At 40.9% G+C, this 23752-nt stretch overlaps 1 protein-coding gene and 1 long non-coding RNA gene across 4 annotated transcripts in view; both read left to right on the forward strand.

The window, feature by feature from the left end:
* Positions 1–414: 414 nt before the first annotated feature.
* xxylt1 (xyloside xylosyltransferase 1) overlaps positions 415–23752 on the forward strand; it is a 68275-nt gene continuing 44937 nt past the window's right edge. The window contains exons 1-4 of one of the 3 annotated variants that reach the window (XM_015970666.3): positions 415–536; positions 1565–2169; positions 9998–10145; positions 18754–18886. In XM_015970666.3, the coding sequence (XP_015826152.1) occupies positions 1639–2169; positions 9998–10145; positions 18754–18886 (812 nt within the window). In that variant the 5' untranslated portion in view covers positions 415–536; positions 1565–1638. Of the gene's footprint in view, positions 633–1564; positions 2170–9997; positions 10146–18753; positions 18887–23752 lie in introns of all 3 variants that reach the window. The other 2 variants (XM_070554184.1, XM_070554185.1) reach the window with 2 other exon arrangements.
* LOC139071562 (uncharacterized) lies at positions 6318–6777 on the forward strand. The gene is made up of 3 exons (XR_011521407.1): positions 6318–6452; positions 6527–6597; positions 6670–6777. It is a non-coding gene; the product is annotated as an uncharacterized lncRNA (long non-coding RNA).

Consider the following 23752-nt stretch of genomic DNA (forward strand, 5'->3'; position numbering starts at 1 on the left):
CACATGTGGCCCTCTTGAGGTTGTTTTGTTTCTTTACAACGACAGTCCCCAAAGTAAACTTTTCTAATAAGAAACCAACCAAGCATCTTCTTTATCTTGTAAAACATAGTGTATTTATTCAAAAAAAAATTACTCACTAGTGAAACAGCTAGTGCTTTTAGTTCACAAGACTTTCCGGAAGACAGTTAGACAATTAGAAATATTTTATTCCCTCAAATATATTTAAAAAAGAATAACGATGTTGAGAATGTGATAAGCATAAGTTCAGATATTTGCAGAATATAAGCAATAACTCACTGAAATATAAAATGTGCAGTCTAACATGCTTGAAATAGCAAATATTAAAATGTTAGAAATTACAGATATGGACGTAGCACGTGAACTCACCACGGTGATGTGGGCGTGATTGTCACAAGACGTCTCTGGTAGCTACTAGCTAAGCTGCTAGCTGGCGGCTTGTGCTTCTCGAATGTGTGCTATTCGCCTAGAAAAGTGCTGACGTATGAAAACGCCGTGCTTCTTTTGGGGCGACAGAGGTATGCACGAACATGAAAAATATTTGATCATAAATATTTTTGAGTTTCGTTTTTTCCCTTCGCTTTACAAACGCAGTGGAACAACATCAGGCAAAGGTATGCTGCAGGTTTTGCTTGCTGGCTAACTGTTAGTATCATCAAAATCTGAGTAACAACAAGTTTCTACTTTGTTTAATCCTGTTATAAAACATAATATCATGTATTTCACATCGGGGTCGTATTTGCCTAGAGTTCTGCCAAGGCCGTGGTATCAATCCAAGGCTTTCAGGAAGCTTAATCCGCGTCCACCAAGCTGGATCAGTTTTATAATGTTTTAATCTGCAAAGTTGAATGAAATCTTTATGCATGATGCCAAATATTTACTTTTCTTTAATATAAAAGCACATTTTCTCAGAGAAATAGGTAGATTTACTGGGAAATGCAGATCTAACCTGTTATTTCCCTCAAACGCATAAATTAATATCAAAATATTGTGACCTGTAGCAGCTGTAGTAAAGTTTTATTACAAATTTTAAAATATATATTAAACCAACAAAAACAAACATAATCCCATGTAGTTTTTAGTAATCAGCTCTGAACTGAGTTTCCCCCCTTTTTCCTTTTGAATATGCACTATTTTAAAAAATAAACATACCTGCAAAATGCTAAGCTGTTGGGACTACCAACCTATTTTGCATTCAGTGCAAACTTCAGTTTGTTTGATTAAAACACTGAATCACCCCAGAGACTCGGGTCTATGAGAATAAAACAAATTACAGCTTATTAAAGCGTTAACACACAAATGATAAAAATAAACTTCTAAAGGGACCAAACAACTAAAATTTTGACATATAAATGTGCTTAAATGCAGATGTTTCAGTTTTCTTACCAGATTAAAGGTTATCTACTTAACCTGTCATTTATTTGGGTTGTTAAAGTTTAAAAATAGATCCAGACGAGCAAAATCTGCCTATATGTGTGAAATTTCCCCTGTTTTACTTGTATTTTTTTTATTGATACTTGAATAAAACAAGATTTTTGTCTTGCAGGGAGATGCTGTATTTTTGTGAGCACTGACCCATGCAGGATGCCGTCCCGCTTCACGTGACACCAGCGGGCTGAAATGGGCTTCCTAAAGCTGTTGGCCAGAATCATGGGTCGGGTCAGTACATTCAGATCCTATCAGTTTGTGCTTCTCCTGGCTGCCACGCTTGCAGTTGTAGCTTTTTACTACTTTGGCTCGGAGAGGCACAGCTTCTCCAGCACCACAAAGAGAATAAAGCAGACCCAGGCCAGCAGCAACAGGAATGACGCTGATCTCACCGTGGACACCATGATCTCACACCTGACTGAGTCTGAGGAGCAAGGAGGGGAAGATCAAGAGGTGGAACAGGAGGGTGAAGTTTTGGGGACCAGGAGGGGGGATGTAAAACCAAGTAGCCAGCACTATCACGCTCTGATGATGTTCACAAAGGTGGACAGGAGCAGGAGCTTGCAGGAGAAGTTCAGAGTGGCCATGTTGTCCTTGGTGAAGCACGGACACTTTTTGGAGGGAGAAATGTTGGTGCTTCATTTTGTGAGTGACCAGGCCAGCCAGGAACTGGGTCAGAGGATGCTGCAGGAGTTTCTCCAAGATGCAACATTTAAATATGAGGTAATGCACATTTAAGCTTGCCGTTTCAATCTGAAACACACGAGGGCAGTGTTTTCTTGCTAAAAGAACCCCACCTTAAATCTGACTACCTTTCTTCACTACCAAAAAAGGAGTATTATGTTCTTTTTGTGTGTTTTTGTAAAATTTCCTGCCATTTTTGTCTTCTTTCATATATATATATATATATATATATATATATTAGGAATAATGGAAATAATTAAACTTAAGAAGTCACAATCATTTAGATTGGAAAATAATAAGCAAACTACTTTTTTTAACATTTCAGGCAAATATACAACTAAACTACTTATTAAGGGTATTGCAGACTAAGCATTCTGATTATTTTACTTAACTCATTCACTGCCAGCCGTTTCCTGATCACTAACTGCCTTCGCTGCCAGCGTTTCTTACCGTTTTTACTGTTTTTTTAAGAGTCACAGAACGTTGCACGCTAGGATTATGTCGAGCGTTATCCGTTCTTTCATAATCCGTTGTCGAATTGTGATCGGCAGACGCTTTTCCAGTTCGCGCCTCACTTTTTTTACAGGAACGGCCCAAAACGATCTCCTAACACATGGATGTGTTGCTTCCTGATCATGTGATCTGTGACGTATGCGGATGAAGATCGGCTTCAGGGCTGAGATGTTTGTTCTATCAGCGCGGGGGCTCGTTCTGATGCTCAAACAGTAAAAAAAATGCAAATGACGACTTTAGTCGTCATTGGCAGTGAACGGTTGGATCTTAAATAACGACTTTAGTCGTCAATGGCAGTGAATGAGTTAAATAATTGTGATTTTTTGATATATAACTTGAGGCTTGACTTGACTTGCGTTTTCCACTCTGTTGCAGGCTGTAGTAATTAGATAATTTGCATCACTGCCTCCGCTGAGGTTTCATGCCACTTTATTCTAAACAGGTAGCTTGAAACCCTGGTCAGAGCCTCTTGTGGGTGCAAACGACAACACTTCTGTAGCAACTGTCCTGCTCACACCTACACGTTTCCTTTCTACCTAAAGTAATTTGAAAATTCAAGTTTGCAAAGGTTATGAGCTGAAAAACACAGAAGAAACTCATCTCTTTAGACAGCAAGGCAGCATTATTCGTATAGCACATTTTATACACGTAATAGAGCTAAGTAGATCTGGGTTTCATCTGCATAACTATGATAGGCAATGATGTTATTGTTTATGACCTGACCTAGGGGAAGCATGTAGAGATTCAAGAGCAGTGGTCCAAGAGTTGAGCCTTGGGGGACCCCACATGTCATGATGATCTGCTTTGATTTGTGATCACCAATAGAAACAACATAACCCTTGTCTGCGAGGTACGATTGGAACCACCTATGGACTGTGCCTCATAGTCCCACCCAGTTTATGAGCCCATCAAGACAGTTGTTGTAGATGTTTTGAAATCGGGTTAGCTGTGTTGGGAGATTAGTCTCTTGACAGTGGCGAATAGAATACAGGAATTGTTAATAATTTTGCTAAATTACTTTGTTGGAAAAGGCTTGCCTTGCCTCATTTAACTCAGAGTTGAAAGTGTGAAGCTGCCTTCTGAAGGTCTCATAGTAGAGACCGACTGATATATTGGGCCGATATATTACATTTTTTCTATATCAGCCAAAATAATTTTTAAGGCCAGTTAAAAATAAATAAAAAAATAAATCAGGCACCTGTGTGGCCAACTGCCGCCACTACTAGACTGATGAAAAGACCCGAAGGACACCAACGCACCTTTTTTTTAATGTTTTGAGTTTGTTTTATATTTGAAGTTCAATAAATATTAAGAGATTTGTTGACTTATTTAATTTATATTGCACACAGTGAGTGTTCAGTTGTCTTTCACAATCAATGTGTTGCTTAAACGTATATATCAGCAAAATTCTTTAAGAATCGGCATCGGTCTTAAAAAACCCTTATCGGTCGGCCTCTATCTCATAGTGACCTGATAGGCTTTTTCTCCAAGTACGCTCAGCTTCCCGGCATTCTCTTTTCTGATTTGTAACTGATTTATTGAACCTCCATAGAGCCTTAGCTTTATGTGTGTCGATTTTTAATGTGGATTCGTAGATGGACCTTTGTTGTTATTATTTAAAAAGCTCTAGTGCAGAGACAGTTGGTCCCCAGTTTCTGCATCTGCATTAGTTAAACTGTCGAAAGGTAACTCAGTTTCCTGTTATGTGTCTAACTGTGATGATTATCCATCTACATATACACAATTTAACTAACACATTCATGTGCAACCGTCTCCAGAGAAACTGAACCCTTTCATCATGCACCCACAAATAATTAAAACTTTTGTGTTTTTTTGTTTTGTTTTTGTCCTGGAAACCCTCCACTTGTATTTATGCCCCCCACCCTCATGCATCACCGCCAACAAGCCCACACACGCAAAGACCAGAATAATAATCTTACACACTTTTCAAACCCTGTTTCCATCCAGATCAATAAGTCACTTTAAAGAGCAAGTAACGTCTAAATTAACTTTTTTTTGCTGATGAACTGTATAAATGAGTGTCTAATAGTGTTTTAAATGTGTGTATTCATTATTTTAGCATTTTGGTGCATTTTCTTAAAAAATTAAAAATTCTGCCTAAATACCACAGTATAGCTCCACCTTCAGCTTAAAACATAGAATTTGACTCATTTTGAATAAATTTTAGCCAATGGCTAAAGAGTAAGATACTACGTAAACCAGTAGAGTACTACGTAGCAGCTCTTGTGCCAAAGTTATAAAAGCAAGGAGAGTCTCGGCCACGCCTTGTGGCGAGTTGGGAGTTGGATTTGCATGAGAGTGTAGGAGGCTAGCCGTAGTTCAGCATTAGCATATAGCATTAGCATATCCTAGTCTTTAGCATAGCTTTTAGTGTTATACATACTTATTTAGTGTTAGCTTGGCTGTTGGATATTGTAGTTTAGTTACTGTTTGGCTGTTAGTGTAATTAGGAAAGTAGTTCGGGTTTAGTGCTCCATATCGTGTTAGCATGGTGAGATGGTGTAGTGTAGTATGGTTGCGGAGCTCTGTCGGGTTGCACTCCTTTCCGCTGGACTTAGAAATTAGGCGCCAGTGGTTGCGTGTCTGGAAAAGATTCAGCTCCCGCCTGGTGCTGTAGTTTGCAACCAGCATTTTACCCGCGATTCTGCACGTCTTCGTTCCAAGAGGGAGGCTGTGCCCACCGTGGCTCTTCCGCGACAGCCCACCGACTCTGCTCCCCCACCATGACGGGCTACAGTCTGAGGTGAGTAAGCTAAATAAAAGTTTTAACATCTTCTAAAGACAATTCCCTTCCTAAATGCAAAGTTTGAGAGACGTGGTTCACTCCATTTAGCTAATATCAGCCTGCACTGCCTTCGGGCTGATTTGTCAAGTTCACAAAATGTGGAACGGGATGTAAGGTTGGAATCAGCGGCGAATCGGAACATATCTCGAAGCCCTGGCCGACAAAACGGTCCACATGACTGTCAGGCTCAGAGAAAATTCGGGTTGTTTTTGTGTCAGTCGGTAATTCTGCAACAGTGACTCTAAACTGACGCAGCACTAGTTGACAGACAGCATTACAGCGTGAAATCTAGCACAGCGTGACCCGGTTCCGTGAGGAATTCTGTTCAGGAGGTCGCATTTCAGGGTCTCCACATCATATGTGACTGACTTTTACGTTATAATAACATCACACACTAGGAATGTTATAAAGCGCCTATATGGGACAGTGTCTTTTGTATTTTATCTGACTTTATAAACATCAATGTGCTTCTATTTTTTTTCAGGCTAAATCTACCCAAGACACTGACTGTCAGACTGATTTAGTAATCTGCAAGAATGCACTTGTCCAGGCTGACGTGGTGTTACCCGTAGCAAAGGTGAATTATTTTTAATAATCTTCTATGTAAACATTTTATTACCTTCTAGTTTTAATTTGTTTTACAGATTGTTACAAGTGATTTTATGCTCTTTTAAACGTTTATAAATGTGCTGCTTCTTTGTTTTTATAGAGCTCACAGCCTCAGTGTCTTGTGACACAGGGACCATGACAGAAATTCATCTTCCAGAAGGTCCCAGAGCATCCACACCTCCTGAAAAGACCACGGTGTGAGGTGTCTGCTGTTGATTCCAGCTTCCACCTCAGTGACAGTGCAAGCTCAGTGAACTGTTCAAGGTAAAAAAATTAAAACATTTCTGAATTTTTAAGATATTAACAATTAAATAAGTATGTGATTACATCATGACGGAGGCTACTGATTCTGGCCCTGTGACACTTGGTGGTGACGTGTGAGCTGATTCACCTGGTAAATAACTTTTAAATTAAATATTTTGTTTTTGCTATCAAAAGTAAATTAACTAATAACCTGCATTACTGCAGGACACTCAGCAAAATATGGACTCTACACCATGAGGCAGGCACACGTTAATAACTCTATAAGAGCACATAAGGTAAGCAACACCACATATTATTATTATTAATGTACACTGTCCTGGATTTGTTTTCTTTCTGCATCTCATTAGCCTGGCTGATCACCTGATAACTCCTGTCATCTGGTTATGACAGCATGAGGATGTCCTCACACACCTGTAACCTATCAGCTCATCTAGCAGAATAGAGAGAGAAGAGACAACACCACATCTCCTGTTCCTGGAAAGCCTTCAGCCATCCTTCGATGACTGAGAACCTCCATCAGCTCTGTCTCCTGTCTGCCTACAATTATTATAATAAATATTGTGTTTGACAAGTTTTTTCTGCTGCCAAATATCTCACTTTAATTCCAGTTTTTATATTTTAATGGATATTTATGAATTATATTAATTGAATTATCACATTGTCGCATGTTTATCTAGCTATTGTGATGAACTAAACTAGCACCTCACTGTTAAAAGCTCGTTTTAATTTCAAGCATGTTTAAGTATTTATGGACATGAACAAAAACAGGAAATATATAAATTGAGATTTATTTAATTAATATAACAAATAAGGGGGAAAGAATCATTGAAAGGCACATTCTTCTGGAAGCTCCTGATCCCGACGACATCAGCAGGAGACCAGCTGCAGACACCAGAGGATCACCTGCAACCAAGAGCAGCTAGTATCAGTAAATAAATAATGAAATCAGGACAGTTTTAGTGGGCTGAACACATTACAGAATAATTTTCTCATGGGATATTTTCATAACTTCATGCAGCAGACTGTAGCTTGAGCCCAGATCTCCTGGAGAGCTGCTATCCAGCACGTTTCAGTGGATTTTCCTGCTTTAACAGGTTAGATAAGCTGTTAAGCAGATCAGCTGTTTGTTGCTGATTAAAACCAGGTGTGTTGATGCAGATAAATCTCTAAAACATGCTGAATACTAGCTCTCGGGCCGTGGAGACAAACCCTGCAGCTAATCCAATGCTATGGCTAACGGCTACTTACATTCAGAGATGGTTCTGTTGGGTTGGTTCCGGTAATTTCAGGCAACTCACAAGCTCAAAACAATAAGGCTCATGTCCGCTTGTCTCCTCCAAATAGACTTGGTCCCTTTCTTCTCGAGTGTCTGGGTAAGGAGGGGGAGAAACGTCCTCCACTTCTAATGACTGCTCAGAGTGAAGGGAGCTAGCTTCGTCTAGTTAGCCGTCTCTTCGTCACTGCCGCGGCTCCGCCCTCTCGGTCCTCCAGGCAACGCCTACCAATGTTGCATTTTTTAAAATTGATACGTGGGTGGGGTAAGACTCTGAGGCACACTTGACATGCACTTTAAAAACTGAATTTTCAATAGTGGAAAAGAAATGGTTTGATGTTTGTGTTAGGAGTTACTTCTTTAGAATTGGGCCAACATTTGTTATCAAAAAAGGCTGAGAATACCAAACAATCATCAAAAAGACTCATTGCTTTGTCTTAATTTACTCTGTTGCACTGTGTAGAGTCAAAACATTCGCTCCCACCAAGCCCCCACAATGCGGCTCAAAAATTGAGCCCAACCCGGAAGTACCAAAAATTGCTGTTCCACCCTCATCCACTAGGGGCTGGTGTCAGAAGCGAGCAAATCCTCATTGACTGCCATGTTAAAAATACCAATTTCACAGTAGAAATAAACATGTTTACAGCCTGGTACCAGAACATGTTTTTTGTTTAAATGATCTAGTTTACACTCATGACAACTCTGAGGGGGGTGAATTTTTTTCTCACTCTTCTGTTTAAGTGGATTAAAATCCTAAAAGTCAGTATAATTAATGAGCATCCAACCCACGTGACCGCAGAGCTAGCTCCGTGGAAAGGCCTCAGTAGAGCCTCGGTCTGGCCTGGAAACTGTTCCGGGATTTTGAGTCTCTGTGTTTGTGTATTCATCTTTGGATATTATTTGTGCAATTGTTGGACAAAATGACTTGCTGTGGCATTAATTGCACTAATAGAGCGTCCAAGGAGTCTCCACTTCATTTTTTTTTTGGTAAGTAAAATTATATTTATGTATTTTAGGTCACTGCCGAGCTGAGCTTAGATTTTAACATGTACTGCTTAACCATGAAATTTAAATGTAATGGGGTAAAACCCAGTGCATTTAACATAATGCTGCACTTTAGAAAATGAGTTGAAATATAACATGTTGGTGGAGCTGGGTTCCGACTATCGGCTTGTGGAGCTCTCGGGAGACCTCTGTTTTCCACCCGTTTCTCCCCTCCCCGCAGCTCGGTGCATCTCTGTCTGATCGCGGCTTCTGTACGCTGCGCGGGCTGCTGGCTTGTGGAGCTCTGGGATGGAAACCTTTCCACCCGGTTCTCCCCAGCGGCAGCTCTGCGCATCTCAGATTGCAGCGGCGCTTGTCTGCTGTGCGGCTGCCGGCTTGTGGAGGTCTCTGAGACCTCTGTGTTCCACCCGGTTTTACCCAGCGGTCAGCCCGGCGTATCTCTGACTCAGAAGCTCTGGTGTTGTGCACAGTTAACTCCGGTTGTAGCTAGGTTGCTACCTCCGTTAGCTTAGCTCCCACCGCCGCATTAGCTTTGGGTTAGCTTCAGGTTAGCTTGTAGCTAGTTCGACCGGGTGTCGTCAGTTGATCCCAGCCTTACAGCCCCACCCTCAGCTCCACCTCTCTTCCCTTTTGTGGACTTGCCTGGGCTTGACGGAACCTGTGACACGGTCAAAATGGCGGTGGTGGCCACCTCCCATTTGGCCTCAAAAACATGTTATTGGAGCCCATGGAAACCCATTGTCCATATATTTATATGTCGATGGCTCCCACACAGAACTAAGGCTTCTCCGGAAACGAGAGTTCTGATAACAACATTCCACATTTACACCATCCATTTTGCCTCATTCACGACTAGATCCATTCATCACATAGTGTTTAAAGTTAGACTTAGCCTTGTTTTAAATTGTTTAGAAATAAATCTTCTTAAACTTTAAAACTTGTCTCTCTTTTTGACTCTGGCTTATTAGAAGTGTTACCTAATCCCTGCGATAAAAAGTTCCGATCTTCTGATTAAAGGTATTCAAAGATACATCAAATTGATTTCATATTTTCTGTGGAATCTCACCTTTGATGGTTTCCTACATAAGATGTAACTATTGATACACTACAATTGGGACATGCATGCATGCAAGTTTAATGCCATGAATGCAAAATTATGTGATAAAAAAAAAAGCATTTTGTTAATATCTTTTTAAAAATCAAAATTGCAGACTTGATGATGCCTGGGTTAGGGTGTGTGTCCTTTCAGCTCTAATGACTAAAAATAAATGAAGAGATCTGATTCTGATTTGTGATGGCAGGACTTGAACCACCATACTTGTTCTGTGGGAAAGCTGCAATAAATACACAAACATCATGGTCCAGTAAAGGAACATGCTTTCTCTTCTCCCCTTCAGATTTCCTTTCACGATGTGGTGGAACTCACACACAAGCTGTACCCTATCGTGGAGGCCATGCAGAAGCATTTCAGCGCCGGCTCTGGGGCTTACTACAGCGACTCCATCTTCTTCCTGTCCGTAGCCATGCATCTCATCATGCCTGAAAGTAAGAACCTGCAGCATTTTCCATAACACTGTTGGTAAAGTGGTTTGGATGGCCTTTAATAAGCCTGCCAAGGAATGTGTTTGCAAAGATTTGCAAAAACAAGAGTCCTTAATTACCTTGCCTTGCTGTCATGTCGCTGGAATTTTGAACATGTTCAGAAATGATTTTCTCAGAATAGTCCAATAGTGGTTGCAGGTGTCTACAGCCTATCTTAAACCCTTCTTAATTTAGTTTTCATGCATCAGAAAGTGCAAGAAATGTGAGTCCGCTCTGGGAGACGTTTGCAACCGAATTACAAAAAATTGAGGGTATGTTGAAACAAGAAAATTAGCAAATGCAGTGTTTCCCTTAAATAGGCTCAGGCATGGTGCAGCACCATGCCTACAAGTTTAAGATTTTTTTTAGGATTCTGAAATCTTTTATCCTATTTTGTGTGAAGGGGTATAATTTTAAATTTATGTCTTTTAATATTAAAAAACTTCTAAAATGTCTGAATCGTCAAAATAGAAAAAAGTAATGATAACATTGTGATTGTGATTTTGTAAAAACAAATTGTGATGTGATTTTTTTCCCCCATATCGTCCAATCTTAATTCTAAGTAGAAATTTGGGCAATTTATCCAATTGTTGTGATTTCCCCCAACAGTCAGAGCTCAGTGTTACTCTGGCTTTAATCCCAGAAAAACAAAGTTTATAATAAATGTTATAAAATAAAAGGAAATCCTACTGCATCGAGTATTAATTCTCTGGGAGACAGGTTTATATTCAGCTGCTCTGTCTTGGGTGGCATGCGGCTGGAAAAGGGCCTGCAGTGTGTGGAAGGAAGGATGTTCTGCCACTGCTGCCCACATTAGTGCCCCCTGTGTTGGTTCTGGCTGTGATCTCTCTTCTGTTGTGCACTGCTGCTGCTAACTTCAGTGGATTTTCAGCACAGGGTGTCTCTGCAAAGATGAGCTAAACCATTAAGCTTTGAGGTTTTGATCAATTGCAAACGGACACAAATGTGATGCCTGAGGTGTCGCCATCACATTATAACGCGGAGGCAAAGGCAACATAACCCGTCAGATCTTTTTTATCTTGCGTGCAGTTGGGGCAAAACCTGATTAAAGAAGCATGAAGTTGCATTTGTTATTACCGTGTTATTGTGGGGAAAAGCGTGTTGGTCATTTTAAGTTCTGAGAATTTGTTTGTGGTGGAACTCGGAATTGTTGTCTCTGGCCTTTAACCATTTCATTTAGTAGAATTCGGTGTTGTGTTGTGACAAAGAACGAGACTGACGTCGTGGGTCTGGTGCATCACATTTTGTCCCTAAAACGATTATTGATTGTCCACATGTTTCACCGGTCCACAGTGTGTGTCCAGGTGGTCACACACTTCTATTTAAAGAATGCTTTTATCTGCAAAGGGCGTAATGTGCTGTGGGTCCTAGGGGAAATAGGAGGGTGTTTTGTGTAAAACTGTATGCTTTATTTTTCTTATTGTTTTTCTTTCTATGAGTGTTGTCTGTAAACGCTGCTCGGCAGACAGGGAACATTGTTGTCCAGAAATGAAAATTAGGCTATTGGGATTAATGAATGTTAGATGTGAATGTTTGGTTTTATTTAAAGATGTTCCATCATTAGCTTTTTTCTTTTTTAACCAATATCTGATACACAATGTAGTCTAACTTTTAGTTTCCAATACATGGATCAGATACCAATATATGCAGCCCCCTCCCTTCCCAATAAAAAAATAATTATTTGGTAACTAGTACCCATATTTCCTATCATGCATAATTCATATAATGCTAATTTACAGAATAAGCTAGCTAAAAACACAAACGCTCACCCCTCCCGCTGGGTAGCATCCTTGGGACATATCCGCCGAAACCAGAAACCCGCATAGCCAGAGGAAACGAGAAAGTGCTGAACAAGAGAGCGCTAAACACCAGTCGCCATTTCTAAGTCCAAAGGTCTTCTGTTGCCTGTGACTAAATGGTGTTGTTTTTTCCTTTTTGGACTTTGGTTATTTGTTCTAAAGTCACTAAAAGTAGCAGTCGACTGTTTCTTCTTCTCTGATATTGAGCCACGAACCTCTCACACCAGTTGTGTTTTGTTGCTAAATACAAGCGCGCGTTATGAATGTAAGATCCAGAACAGTTTGAAAGTGCGGCAGTTTGGTAAGACAGACAACCGGACGGTCCAGTTGTTGGTTTTGGTTTCAGCCATGTTAATGGCGGAGGTTTTTAGACAAATGCGAGAGAACCACTTTATTCCTTTTTTAAAAATCTCTACAGTATATTTATAGCTATACTGTTAGAACGTTGTTAGGAGGTGTGAAAAAAATTTGTTAAGCTAGCTTTAAACATTATTCAGTGCAAAATACAACCACTACTTCTGTTGAAGTTAGGCCAGTTGTGCCAAACAAACAAAAATACCCTAAAAACTATAGCTTGAATCTGTCATATTTAAATAGTTTGAATGAGAGAAATAGCTTAGGAGTTTTATGTGTAAGATGTGCATGGTTTGTAATAATGTTGTGTCTTACACCAATAATTTCAGATATTACGTTTTAATGCCTATAATGGTCGATGATGATTGTAGGCCAACAGTCCCTAGTTTGATTTTGCTTGTTTGAAGAGCATTTATAGAAATATTTTACCATGTACTGTAAAGGTAATTAGACCTTGAGTAGGAAGTTGTTGGAACAGTTTATTTTCATCTGTTTTAAATCCTGATGATAGAAAAAATATATAAAGTTAGTTGTGTAAAGCGATGAAGAACCTGTTTGGATTTGAATTTCATATAACTTTGTAAGGAGCAAGTGTCAAACATTTGAACAGGGCATTAAAATACAAACATTGTTAAACATGTGATCCCTAACAAAAACAGTCATCTAAAAATATGAAACTAATTCTATTAACTTCAGACCTTGGGGGATAAGACACCAACGTCACAATGGAAAGCTGCTGTAATTAATGATAAGGTTCCTAAGAAACACTGTTTTTGTTTGTGGAAAGGTCTTAGATGGTTTTGTTTTACCTCTAGAGGTCTCGTGATGTTTGGCCATGAGGCCTTCCTACATGACTGAAAATTTTCCACCTTGGCAGAAGTGGCTGCATAACGTGCGAAATGCCCTGCTAATTAGAGGAGAGTGTTAGCCACTAGTGTGTTAAGTCCTAATTAATATTTTGGTTTTCACTGGGCAGTGATCGCACCTTTGGTATCACTGGTTATTAGACACGTCTTCACATTTTTTATGTGCACTACTTTTAACACCTTTTAACACTAGAGAAAAAGGATGCAGGATGCTGTGGTTACACACTTCCCATCCCTTTAGGTTGAGTCACTGGTCCAGCATCAAACCCAACCCTGTCAGTGTTGTAACAACCGAAGGCCCACTTCCTATTAGACTCCCACTAGTTAAACCCTGTCAATGCAAACAACAGCACTGACCATGCGAGGTTACTCTCCTGTTTCCACAGCCATTGTCAGGAATGGCTTCCTTGTTTATAGAGCACCAAGAAAACAGTTCACTGCAACATTGCTGAGTTTTCTTTTTCCTGTCTCCTATTTGATCAGAAACACGCTCTTTATTTTCTTTGTGTATCCTTCTGAGCCAGCCATAATAACTCAGTAGTTATGTGGCATTATCTTGTTTTGAATGTCTTCATGAGACATCAATGTAAGTTTTTGTAAGTTGTTTAGTTTGACCAAAATGGGACAGTGTAGATGGGTGCTTTTCAGTTGAAAAAGCAGTTGTTTTAACCTCAAATACCTGCAATGGACCTCCAAAAACAGATAACAGGGAGCTATGTTAGGCATGCATATTTGGAATACTATACCATATTTGGGAGGATGGCAGTAAGTCAGCAGTTGTCTAATGTTTGAGGTCATTGACCCTTTGGTGCACCAGATGTCTAGCTGGTCATTTAAGGGGATGTTTAGGAAATGTACGGTTGATTAGTATCACAACTTTATTTATTGCATGCAAAGTAGTCCCTAAACACCATAGTTATCAGGTGGCAACTTGGCACATCTTTAAAGAGGTTCTTCACTGAGAAACCATTACTTACTTAATTTTTTACTTGATTGGTCACATGTTTAACATCCAGGCTGAACGTGAAAACTGTGTCCTACATAGGGCTGTGTTGAAAAAATTGATTCTCCCATTCTGAATGGATTCTTATAAATATTCATGAGGATCGATTCCTGTGTCCAAAGATCAATTTAACCCTTCAAGCACCAGCAAAATTGCAACGTGTCATTGCTGACTTTAACTAGCCATAGCTGCAAATATGATCCCTCATGAGGTTACTACTTTACACCAGAAGATAGTGGAGATGTCTATCTTCAGTAGTCTGAAAAACACTTATGTTTATATTGAAAGTTTCTGGGTTTTTAGAGCTTGAAAACCGCCTTCCGCCGGGAGGCTCCCGGTTTGGGTTGGGCATGAGCATCGAGCATCGATTGGAAGCGGTTCCAACTGTTAATTTTTCCCGGAATCGCTCAAAGTTTTTTTTTCAGTTCCTAGTTTTGATTCCTAGAATGCCGACGGAAGAGGAATCCGCGGCCGATCTCCGTGAAAAATAAACGTGATCTGTAAATTGTGATCAACGCTTTTCAGAGCTGATCACACCAGCTGTCTGTGTGCAGCACAGAGTCCCCCTCCCCCCACCCGGCGCGTAGCAGCCAAATATAAACAAACACATCTGCCGAACTTTTACTCCGTGATGTAAACTTTAACTCCTGCAGCGTAGAGGAAACTTGTTAAAGTCAACACGGTGGCTTTAATAGAAGCTTTAAAGAACAAACTGGACGATGTGAGGTGAGTTTGTTTCACTGCAGAAATAAAAACACACACGGAGCGTCAGCAGTCAGACGCAGCCACTCACAACACATGTGTGTGTGTGTGTGTGTGTGTGTGAACGTCAGAAGACTGAACATTAACCTGTAGAATAATTAAAGTCATCATGCTAGAGAAGCTTCTCTGTGGTGGACCACACCAGCTTCCGCCACAATAAATAAATAATAATAATAATAAACAACATTTTAATTTCCTTTTTGAACTATTTCTGTTGAGAGTTTTAATGTTTAAAATCTGTTAGATTGTTACTGACAGCAGCTGCATTTAGGTTTCAGCTTCTGTTCTGACTGAATGCTGCTGCAGCATGGAGGTGTAGTTCTCAGTCATCCTGGACATGATCATCCTGAGAGTTTTAGCTGAAAACAGCTGGACGTTTCTGGATATGTTGGAGACATTTAGCCTCTCATCCCAGAGGCTTCTTCCAGACTTTGGTTGTGGTCAGAAACAAACTCACTGGTTGTGCTGCAAGTCTTTTTATTTTTTTTCTCCAAAACATGTTTTTGTCTAAATGAAGGTGATGTTGTTGTTCATAGAATTAAAATTCATGTTGAAGTTAAGATTATTTCATCAAGTAGGACCTGTGGTTAGCTGGCTCATGTAAAGCGTGTCATGTCTTGAAAGAATCGGAATCGGGAATCGATAGGAACCTGAATCGAAACGAGGAATTGGAATCGGAGTCGTTCAAAATCAAACAATGCCCAACCCTATTCCCGGTTACGGGAGAGGACGAGAAGAGGAACAAACGCAGCACACGTAGGGCAAATATAGGAAAAAACTTACTAATGCTGGCAGGTCTGGTCATTGTTGACTCTCTTTGTCTGGTAATGTTTGACTCTGATTCAGAAGAAGAATGTTGTCTCTCAGATGAAAATATTCACTCATGCAGGAGTCATAAAGAGTGGCGCAGCTGCACGGAGCAACAAAGAGTCTATGCTGCAAGTGAAGAAAGTAAGGCTAATGGCTAATCTGAAACTTTCTCACCATGTTCGGGACATGGTGGATTTAGAAAGGATAGTAAAAACACAGCTAATGATGCCAGATGTAGCTTGAATGTAAAAAATAAAAAAACTACAGTATAAAAAATGGCAAACACGTTAATTATGGAAGTCAAAGAGTGCCACATCATCTAATGAACATTCTACGTACCCCAGCCATCTGTGGTCCAGACAGGGACCTTTTCTTGGAGCAAATGATCATTACATTCAAGAGCAGATCACCCCTGAACATGTTGAAGCCTAAAAAAAATTTACTTGAATATCATTGAATGTTGAAAAAATATTGCTTGAGTCTTGAGTGAGGCCAATAAAAATATAAAAGAATACATGTGTGTGTGCAACTACAGCATTCGGATGAAATCTTATTGTGTTATTTTTAATAATGCCCTAGTTTTGTGTTCCAGTGACAGTCCACTGATGCAGTTATTGACACTTCTTCCTTCCTCTGTTGGCTGTCCTGGATCTGTTTGCTAATTCTACCAGACAGCATGTTTGTGAAAAGCAAAATTCTGAGAGAAGGATTGGGCCACACAACCTTTTTAAATTGCCAACATTTCAATAATTTGTTGTTGAATGTTAATAGTGTTAATATACTACACAACTATATAGTCATGTAATTAAGAAGAAAAGTTTGCTTACCCGATATATCAGATCAAATCGAATCGTGATAATCGATTGTAATTCTTTAGAATCTGAATCAAATCGATTCTTGAGATTTGAATCAATACCCAGCTCTAGTCCTACACCTATCTCCTGCATCAGCTTCTCATAGAAAATAGTGAAACTCTAGGATTTGAAAAGCTGACAGATCTACATCACACTGTCACTTAACATTCATGGATTCACCCATCTTGACTCACAACAGGGAAGGCTGTTGTTGGTTTAGAGTCCAGGAAACAGCAGAGAACGTCTTGACTAGTAGAAGGTAACCGTTAGGGGGTCTTGTAGGGCGTGGCAATGGAATTTCAACCGTGAAACTCTGCACATACACTCACAGACAGCATTTTTTTTCTCTCTCTATCTCTCTCTGAGCTTCAGCTACATGAGGACAGACGCAGCAGTCTGGATGCAATATCAGAGTCGAGGCCGTCTTAATTTATGGGAGACACCACAGACTTGTCCACGCACCTTTGGCCCCACCCACGTGCTTGGAAATGCGCTCATTACATCACTAATATCTTTCCACCAATTTTGGAGACTGCCCATATGCTCAGTCACGTTTGCATGCCTAAAGCTTGGTTTATGCTTGACGCATTCACTTTCCGCTTGGTGATGCGGCTCGTGGATGGAACGCGCTTCACAACTCGCAGCGTTTATGGTTCGTGCGGCTCGTCTCTGCGGTGAGCCAATATTCTCCCAAGCTGAACCGGGCAGCATGGAGCTCTATGGCATGCATCCAACACTACACCATAGTAGAAGTAAAAATTACTGTTGTTTACAACATGGCATTCTAACATTTTTAACAGTGTCCTCGTCTTTTCCGACAGTGCGAGCTATTTCTCTCCAAGAATTATTAACAACATGTTGATCACGGTGATCTCTGAGAGCTGAATCATACAAATGTCTGTATTTACGAACCTCTGCCATACTAGTTCTTGCCAGTCCGCCATGTTTTTCCGCGTCCGACCGTCCGCATAGTTAGAAAATTTCCTAGGTGCGGAAATTTTGGGCCTGCGGAGAAGCGATGGAGGGTCGTGGTTGTTAAAATGACGCAATTTCGCTGCACGGACCTCGTGGACGCGTCAAGCATAAACCAACCTAAAGGATGTGTGTGTAATCAACCCGGCCAGCTGAGCTGTGCGCGGTTGGACATTTTCCTTCCGGAAGTAACAAGACAGAGGAAGTGGTCTTCTGATATCATTGCCACATTGTAAGACACTGGGGCTGCACAATATATCGAAAAATTATCGTCATCGCGATAACAGGACGTGCGATAGGCCCATTGCAAAACACAGCAAAAACAGCAATAAATGTTTGGTTCAAACTTTTCCATCCGTGTCATACATCAACTTTTTGTAAACCAGCTCTGTTTTTTACGCGGAAGTATTATTTGACCAATCAAATGTAGTCCTTCTGATGGGTCCGTTCACGTAATACGCCCGCCCCCTACGTAGACCCTTTTGGAAAGCAGCACCCGAACAGAGCTTGCAGCGCTGTTCCCTTGTTCGTCATGCTGGCACTTAGCTTATTAGTACTCGTATTGGTCCTCGGTATTGGCAAGTATTACAACAATATGCACTTGTTTCCGATTATGATGTTACACATTTTACAGTTTACAGCAGTTGTTTGTCAATATTGTTCCCTCTGCATTTTCAGTTCATGTTGGATTGCAATCAAGATAACCCATTAGAAATTTTGAACTGTGCATGTTTTAAGGGTCATGATCTTTATAAGATGTCATTCATCTGAAGGAAGCCTGCAGCTCATGTTAGTCTCTCAGCTCCAGCCACACTTTTACAGCCCGCCAGGTTTCTGCCTGCTAACTGCAAGCTGTCATTTCTGACAGTAAGTCTTCAGTTTTAGTTATGTTGTGCCCATTGTGCAGTCTATTTCCTGGCCTGTCATCGCCATAGCTACTAGCAAAATATAGGAAGCAGAAACAATGAAAGTGTGAATATCCTGGTTACAGCTATTAGGATTTTTATCTACAGACAACACTGTACTACATATTAATAATGGCTTATTAAATGTTCTTTCATCCATCTGTTTTTGTAGTTGGAGCCGGTTTTGGCGCATTTTAATCACATTTCCTTTGTGCTTCTCTTTCAGGTTTGACTTACATTGTGCAGCTAGATCTGGACCTAAAATACAGGACCAACATCAGAAACCTTTTCCAAGAATTTGACAAATTCCCTCCAGGAGCGGTAATAGGCATCGCCAGAGAGATGCAGCCAGTTTACAGGTAACTAGTGCAACACAGCACAGTTAAAACTGAGCTAATTATCTCTTCAGCAGGCTACTAATGTACCGAGATGTCTCTGATAGATCTTAATAAAGACAAAATATTTAACACATTGTGACATAATCATCTGAGGCTATCTATTGTAGCTCAACCGAGCTTCTTCAAAATAAAGAATGAGACGAGACTTTGTCTTGCTGAACTCGAACTTTAGTGAATTAGAACACCTTACAGGAAAATCACATGTCTGCTCTTAGCGCCAGTTTTTTTTTTTTTTTCGTTAAGCCTTCTGGGAACACGCTAAGTCTCATGGGTAATGAAGTTTTAAAGATTAAACAATACTGAGCCTCTTAACTAATTTCAAATCAGAAATACTGTCTCATTACACTAAATAATCAAATTAAATAATATGTCCTTGGTGAACATTCAAATTCAACATTTCCATGAACTAACATAATAGTCATTTCCATTTGTTACTAGCATTAATAAACCCCCCCCCCCCATGCTCTTATAATAATTCACAACATTCTCCCCGCCGATGAACTGTAGTTCATCTAAAGTTCCAAAAGATACAACAGTTGAACAGGTCTTCTCAAGACAGCCCCAGTGCTGGTGCGGACCAAGCATGAACGCACAGACCCGTCACGGCCAGGGAACAGTTCCTCAACTCTTCCAAGTTTCCAGCACTGTCGGGGTACGTTGTCCTCACCTATGAGCACCACATCCCCCACCTTTGGTATGGAGGGTTTTGGTGTCTCACAGCGATGGGCTGACTTTAAGTCCAACAGGTATTCTCGTCGCCAGCTGTTCCAGAATGTTGTCATCAGTCTCTGTCTGTATCTCCATCTCCGTGTCATTTCCTCCTTGTTGGCTGTAGGACGAAGAGCATCAGCTGGAAATGAATTGGGCGGTAGACAGGTGAGTCTCTTACCCACCAGGAAGTGAGCAGGTGTCAAGGGCTGTGGCTCATTGACGTCACTGTGCACGTAAGTGAGAGGTCGAGAGTTTATAACAGCTTCAACCTCAGTCAGAACAGTGCACATCTCTTCAAATTTAAGCTTGGCTCTTCCTAGGACTTTCCTCAGGATGGTTTTGACTGAGCGCACAAGACGCTCCCAGAATCCACCCCACCAGGCTGCTCTTTCTGCTATGAATCTCCAAGAGATGCCCTTTTCTGAAAAGAACTCTTGTAGCTGAGGGTCCTTGATGCCTTTCCACAGCTCCTTCAGATCTTGATCAGCTCTTTTGAATGTTTTGGCATTATCAGAGTAGATCACCTTGCACAATCCCCTTCTTGAGATAAATCGCTTTAGAGCTAGCAGAAAGTTTTCCGTGGACTGATCAGTCACAAGCTCCAGATGAACTGCTCTTGTTACCGCACAGGTAAACAAAGCTATATAAGCCTTTGTCATGGAAGACTGTTGTTTCACATAGAGTGGTCCAGCAAAGTCCACCCCAGTGATCTCAAATGGTGGTGACTCAGTTATCCTTTCTCTTGGGAGTGGAGCAGTGGCCTGTCTTCCCGCCTTTGCTTTGAATTTTTTACAAAGCGTGCATCCTGATACCACTCGGCGTACTACTTGTCTTGATCTCAGAACCCAATATCTCTCCCTGACTTGTATCAACGTGTCTCTCACTCCGGCATGCATCATCTTGTCATGTTGATATCGAACCAGCATCTCTGTGTATTTGTGGTCATTGGGTAAAATCCATGGATGCTTCTCTTGGTAGGTAAGATCAGAATGTTGCAGCCTGCCTCCTACACGGAGCAGGTCATTTTTATCCAGAAATGGCTTCAGATCTCGTATTTTGGAGTCAGTGTTAATGTCTTTCCCAGCCTTGAGAAGGTGTATTTCCTGACTGAAGCTCTGTTTCTGAGTTATCTTGATCCAGTAGTTTTCTGCGCCTTGCAGCTCTTCTGCTGTCAGCTCTCCACGCAGTTTGGGGTTACTACGTGTGTTGGTTATGAATCTCCTTATCCAGGCTGTCACCCGGAACACCGTTTTCAGATTACTGTAGTCCTCTAGGCGGAACACCGGTGCAAACTGCTGTATATCCTGACTAATGAGCTGCACAGCGATTTGATGTTTAGGTTTGAGCTCAGAGTTCACTTCCTGATCCAAGACTTGCTCCATACTCCTTTCTGGTTGATTCTGGAACATCAGAAACTGAGGTCCATCCCACCATAAGGTGCTCTGCCTTAGCTCCTTTATGCTAAGTCCTCTGGTGGGAAGATCGGCTGGGTTCATCTTTCCTTGGCAGTGAAACCAGGACCTCGGATCAGTCAGAGATTGAATTTCCATGACCCTGTTTGCCACAAAGGGTTTCCATTTTTGAGCAGAGCTGCGTATCCAGTGCAGTGCTATCATTGAGTCTGTCCACATCCTGAGCTGGAACTGGTCCAGGTGAAGTGATTTCATTAGAGTGTTTCCTAGTCTAGCTCCGATCACTGCGCCCATCAGCTCTAGGCGTGGTAATGTCATTTTTTTCAGTGGAGCTGTAACCGGATTACAGGATACAATAAGATAATTAAAAGAAAAAATAAACAAATGGGCCAATAATTAGGTTCGGGGAGAATTGGAGGTTGTTTAAGAATGACTGGAGTCACGGGTATAGCATGAAACGGTTTATATACTAAATTTTAATAATAATGGGAAATATAACACATAAAGATAACACACAAAAACAGATGAAAACAATCGACAATAGTAAAATGCTCGGTATGAGATTTGATCATATGAGTCACAAGTCAGCCGGCGTCAAGTCAAATCCCCACGCTTGGGGTGAAAGTCAGAGTCCGGTGGTGCGATTTTTTCCTACCGCACCGTTGAGATTGTTCACAGAAGAGAGCAGTCTGCTCTTCAGTTACTTGAGATGTCCTGGTTCGTTCAGTGGTTAAGGCTCGCCATCTCCCTCGTCAGGAAGAAATCCAGTTCTCGTTCCAAGTGAGTGATCATAGGAGTCGGGATCAAACCCAAGGAAAAAAAAAAACCCAGCCTGTAAACAACAGGACAACGCGCTCCAACGGTTCCCTCCTACAGAGGATTGGTTCACTCTGTCGTCTCCACACAAATCGCGTTGGTTCCAAGTTCCTAGCTCTTATTAGAAGGAGTCAAGTCCGCCTCTCCCTCTATCTATGCGGCACCCAAATCAGGGTTCTTCACGGCCTCGACCGTTGTTTTTTTTTTCTCTCTCTCTCTCTCTCTAACCGCTCAGTCTTTGCTTTCTGTATCTGCGTGCTGCACAGCCGTTTGTCTCTCCTCTCGCTCAGCTGCGTCGCACGGTTTTATTTCGCGGAGGCGGGACTTATTTCTCTCAGCCAATGAAATTTCAGATTCCCACCTGGACCAATAGTATACAGCTTTCCTCTTCTGTTTCTGTTAGTGATGTTCAAGATTCTTGTTTTAACCGATGTTTAATATTAAACTCGTTATTTTAGTTATTCACCCTTCCAATAATTCATTATGAAATTATCTATTAGTTAATTAGATATCTATTAATTAGTATTGTTAATTTCCTTAATTTATATTTTATATTTTATCTAAATTGAGGATGGATCATATTAGTAAGCCAATTAGTTAATACCTCATTAAGGTTCTAGCTTCTGGGTTACATCCTCCCCCATTAAATATCATGCACGTCCCTGTGCATTGTTTCTACGGGGTACACAACTTCTTGAGTAAGAGAGTCAATAAAAGCTTTATTAAGTCCTTGGAAAAGGGACCTAACTACGGTCACTAGTGGATTGCCCAATTGAGAGTAAGTTAGTCTTTGAGGAGGCTGACTACTTCGTTCAGATCTCCTGACATACATCTCTGGTTGCACAGTATCATGCTCATCCGTTTCGGTTTGATTCTCAACTGAGACAGGACGAAGTGAGCTCTCTGTTTCCGACAGAGCTGATGAGCTATTCTCTAAGACTTTGGTCTTTTCAGATGTATGTGTCTGATCGTGTATGATGGGTTCAAAACTTACATCACGTTGCTGCGACTTTAGGACACCATCCAATTGAGGTAGGTTTGTGTTAGTTTCATCCCCCGTTTCTACGTCAGGTAAGTATACTTCGTTTTTTTTCGTTTTTTCAGGTAAGTATGTTGCTGCTTCTTTCACTCTTTCAGGTAAGAATGTCGCAGTTTCACTCATTCTGTCAGGTAAGAATGTTTCGGTGTTGATGCCTTTGTCAAGTAAGGACAATTCAGCATTTTCATTACCAGCTAAGGTTGGTTCCTTGCGATCCCCTGTGTGTAAGGATAGTGTGTTTTGTTGTTGAATATTATTTACCGGTCCTGAATCTGCTATGAGTTCCCTATTTGGCAAGGTGACCGCTATTTGATAGGATGGTCGGTTTAGCACTTGTGGAAGATCAGAGTAATAAAACTCATCTACCTCTTCGTCAAGTGGCTCATCTGGGTCAGGTTCTAAGGCTGAACTCTGTCTTGTATGAGGTCTGCTAGGTTTCGTAACGCGTTCTGTTTCATTTTCTAATGAAGAGAGAAAACCACAAGGCAGTAAAAGATCTCTGTGGAGTGTTCTGTTGGGTCCTTCTCCGTTCTCTGGTTTTACAGTGTATACTGGCAAGTTTTCCATCTGTTTGAGAACTATATACACTGTTTGCTCCCATTTGTCTGCTAATTTATGTTTTTCTCTTAAGCGAAGATTTCGGACTAAAACACGATCTCCCACACCTAGTGTGGACTCACGAATGTTTCTGTCGAACCGTTCTTTGTTCTTCCTCGCTGTTTTTTGAGAGTTTTTTATGACAATGTCATAACTCTGTTCCAGATGACTCTTCAGTTCTTTAACATACTGAGAATGAGTTATAGAGGGCTTGTTCAAATGCGGTAACCCAAAGGCAATATCTATAGGCAA

This window comes from Nothobranchius furzeri, chromosome 8 (assembly GCF_043380555.1).
Source record: "Nothobranchius furzeri strain GRZ-AD chromosome 8, NfurGRZ-RIMD1, whole genome shotgun sequence".
Lineage (NCBI taxonomy): Eukaryota > Metazoa > Chordata > Actinopteri > Cyprinodontiformes > Nothobranchiidae > Nothobranchius > Nothobranchius furzeri.